Raw genomic sequence first — 2,447 nt, forward strand, 5'->3', positions numbered from 1 at the left:
TGACTAGGGCCTTACATTAAATGCTATTTGATGGTCTGCAGCAAATATTATGTCCCCCACTTGAATAGCCCTCTAACCATGGCTTGGATTTATCATTTCAGAGCCTGTATAGACAGTTTTACACTGCCAAGTTAACTTTTACCAGGAATAAACCTTCCATTTTCATACATGTAAGTTTCCCCTAGGATAGGCTCTGGACAGCCTAAAGGGGAGGATGCAATATATGTAAAAGGTAGGACATGTTATTTTAAGTTTTATATGCTCTGGTTGAGGAAAACTTAATCCTATGGCCCCCTTACCGAGCCCTGAAGCAGGGTGCAGCATATGGCAAGAAGATGAAAATAAAAAATATGACCAATTATGAGCATGCTCTGGCAAATAATTTAATTATCTTGTTAAGAAAATGTATTATTTGGACCGATTGTGACCACAGATCTCCAAATAAATATAGTTCTAATTAGAAAGGTTTGAGTTGGTTATGTTATAAAACCCAAGGAAATTCCAAACATTATGAAATAATTTGGAGTAGCAATCCTATCAGATTGAGCTATTTTCTTATGGTCACCAAAGTTGTCACAAAAGGTGTTTTCTGAATTTAAATCAGACCACATACCTGTAACACGTGTTACTTTCTTAACCATCAGACAGATCTCTATTTAGGGAAAGCATGAAAGGCAAATATTCCAGAATCCACACAAGCAAGGAGTGCTGGAACCTCATCTGATGGCCTTATGGAAACTTCCCAAGTCTAAGAGAATCTGAACAATATTAATAATACCACACTATTCATGCTTTCAATCGATACTTGGATGCTGCTTTCATGTGTGTTTTGGGTATTATGCTTGAACTGTCCATTGAAGGCACTGCTCCAGAATGTAGCTACCTTGGCAAATGCAAAAGGGTCATTTGAAAGATACATTTGTGTTTTACAATATTTAATTGGCATTATGACTCCCAATAAGCACCCTAATGAGCCTCAAGAAAAAGATGGTTGCAAAATAGTTGTGGCTGGTTAGGGTGTGTATTAATTCTTCACACCTGCTACTATGGTTTCAATGAACTGATTGATCATCACAGAGCTCAGAGGACCCTGTTCCTTTGATGAGATGACCCTTCCACCTCCAATGGCCATGTACCACTCTATACCAAGGCTACCTAGAGAAGGAAAGGGAAGACGTTTAGCCCACCACAAATATGCACTTTAATTATTTAATCAAAATTATTTTTCTGTGTAATTTTCTGCAGAGCCATCTTCACATCTTTGTTTCTCAAACTGTAGATCATTGGGTTCAGCATTGGAGGGGTGATAGTATAAAACATAGAGACCATTTTCTCTTGGCTAGCAGAGTTTTTAGAAGTTGGTTTCATGTACATGGAGAGGGCGGTGCTGTAGAAAATGGTGACAACAGTCAGATGAGAGCCGCAGGTGGAAAATGCTTTTTGTCTGCCTTCTGCGGAGCGGATTCTCACAATGGTGAAGATGATACGGATGTAGGAGAGGAGTGTAAAAATGCTTGGAAACACAAGCACATAGGAACCAGCAATGAAAATCACCCTCTCTGTGAAAAATGTGTCCGCACATGAGATTTTTAGAAAAGCTGTGGCTTCACAAAAGAAATGGTCAATAACATTGTGACCACACAGGGGCAACCGTAGTACCAAAAGTGTAACTAGGAGAGCAATGAAGAAGTTACTAAACCAGCAGAATACTGCCATGGAGATACACACAGACTTACTCATAATGATAGTATAACGCAAGGGGAAGGAGATAGCAACATAACGGTCATACGCCATGACTGCCAGGAGAACACATTCTGTACAACCCAGAAAAAGGCAAGTGTTCATTTGAACAATACACGCAGAGAAGCTTATACTCTTCCGCTGAAGGAGTTGCATCAGCAAGTTAGGTACAGTCACTGATGAGTAGCAGATGTCTATGAAGGAGAGGTTGCCCAGGAAGAAGTACATTGGAGTATGAAGCTTATTATCATAAACACATGCTGTGAGAAGGACAACATTTCCAAACAGAGTGGACAAGTAAATACCAAAGAATAATACAAAGAGAAAGGTCTCAATTTTGGGGTTCTCTGTAAGTCCCAGCAGTAGGAATTCAGTTACTGCGGTCCCATTCTTCTTCTCCATGTAGTTGTTTCTTTATGTCTGCAGAAAAATTAGTAAAAATTAATGCTGTATTAGCGTTGTGAGTGATATGCTCACTGCTATTACACCATAATGGGGATGGGGTATGTTGGAGATTTAGAAATGTTACTGCACAAACTCTGTGAACTATTTTCAAAGCTCACTAGCATCATGAAATGTGTGTTTCACAAAGAATCTATCACCTCTTTTAAGGATTCAGTAACATATTCAACCAAAAATCTAGTTGCAAACAACCATTTCACTGGAAATCACAATTAAGAATGGATTCCCCTTCCAGTTCCCTTTCT

At 39.1% G+C, this 2,447-nt stretch overlaps 1 protein-coding gene across 1 annotated transcript; it reads right to left on the minus strand.

Annotated features, from left to right (window-relative positions):
* Window positions 1–1,209: 1,209 nt before the first annotated feature.
* Window positions 1,210–2,142, minus strand: LOC138296964 (olfactory receptor 2D2-like). Its single transcript, XM_069236480.1, has one exon. The coding sequence runs from the start codon at window positions 2,140–2,142 to the stop codon at window positions 1,210–1,212; it is 933 nt and encodes a 310-aa protein (XP_069092581.1).
* Window positions 2,143–2,447: the final 305 nt, after the last annotated feature.

The sequence above is a fragment of the Pleurodeles waltl genome, chromosome 5 (genome assembly GCF_031143425.1).
Source record: "Pleurodeles waltl isolate 20211129_DDA chromosome 5, aPleWal1.hap1.20221129, whole genome shotgun sequence".
NCBI lineage: Eukaryota > Metazoa > Chordata > Amphibia > Caudata > Salamandridae > Pleurodeles > Pleurodeles waltl.

Excerpts from the sequence above, each read along its gene's own strand:
- LOC138296964 (XM_069236480.1), bottom strand. The coding sequence starts at position 2,142 with ATGGAGAAGAAGAATGGGACCGCAGTAACTGAATTCCTACTGCTGGGA.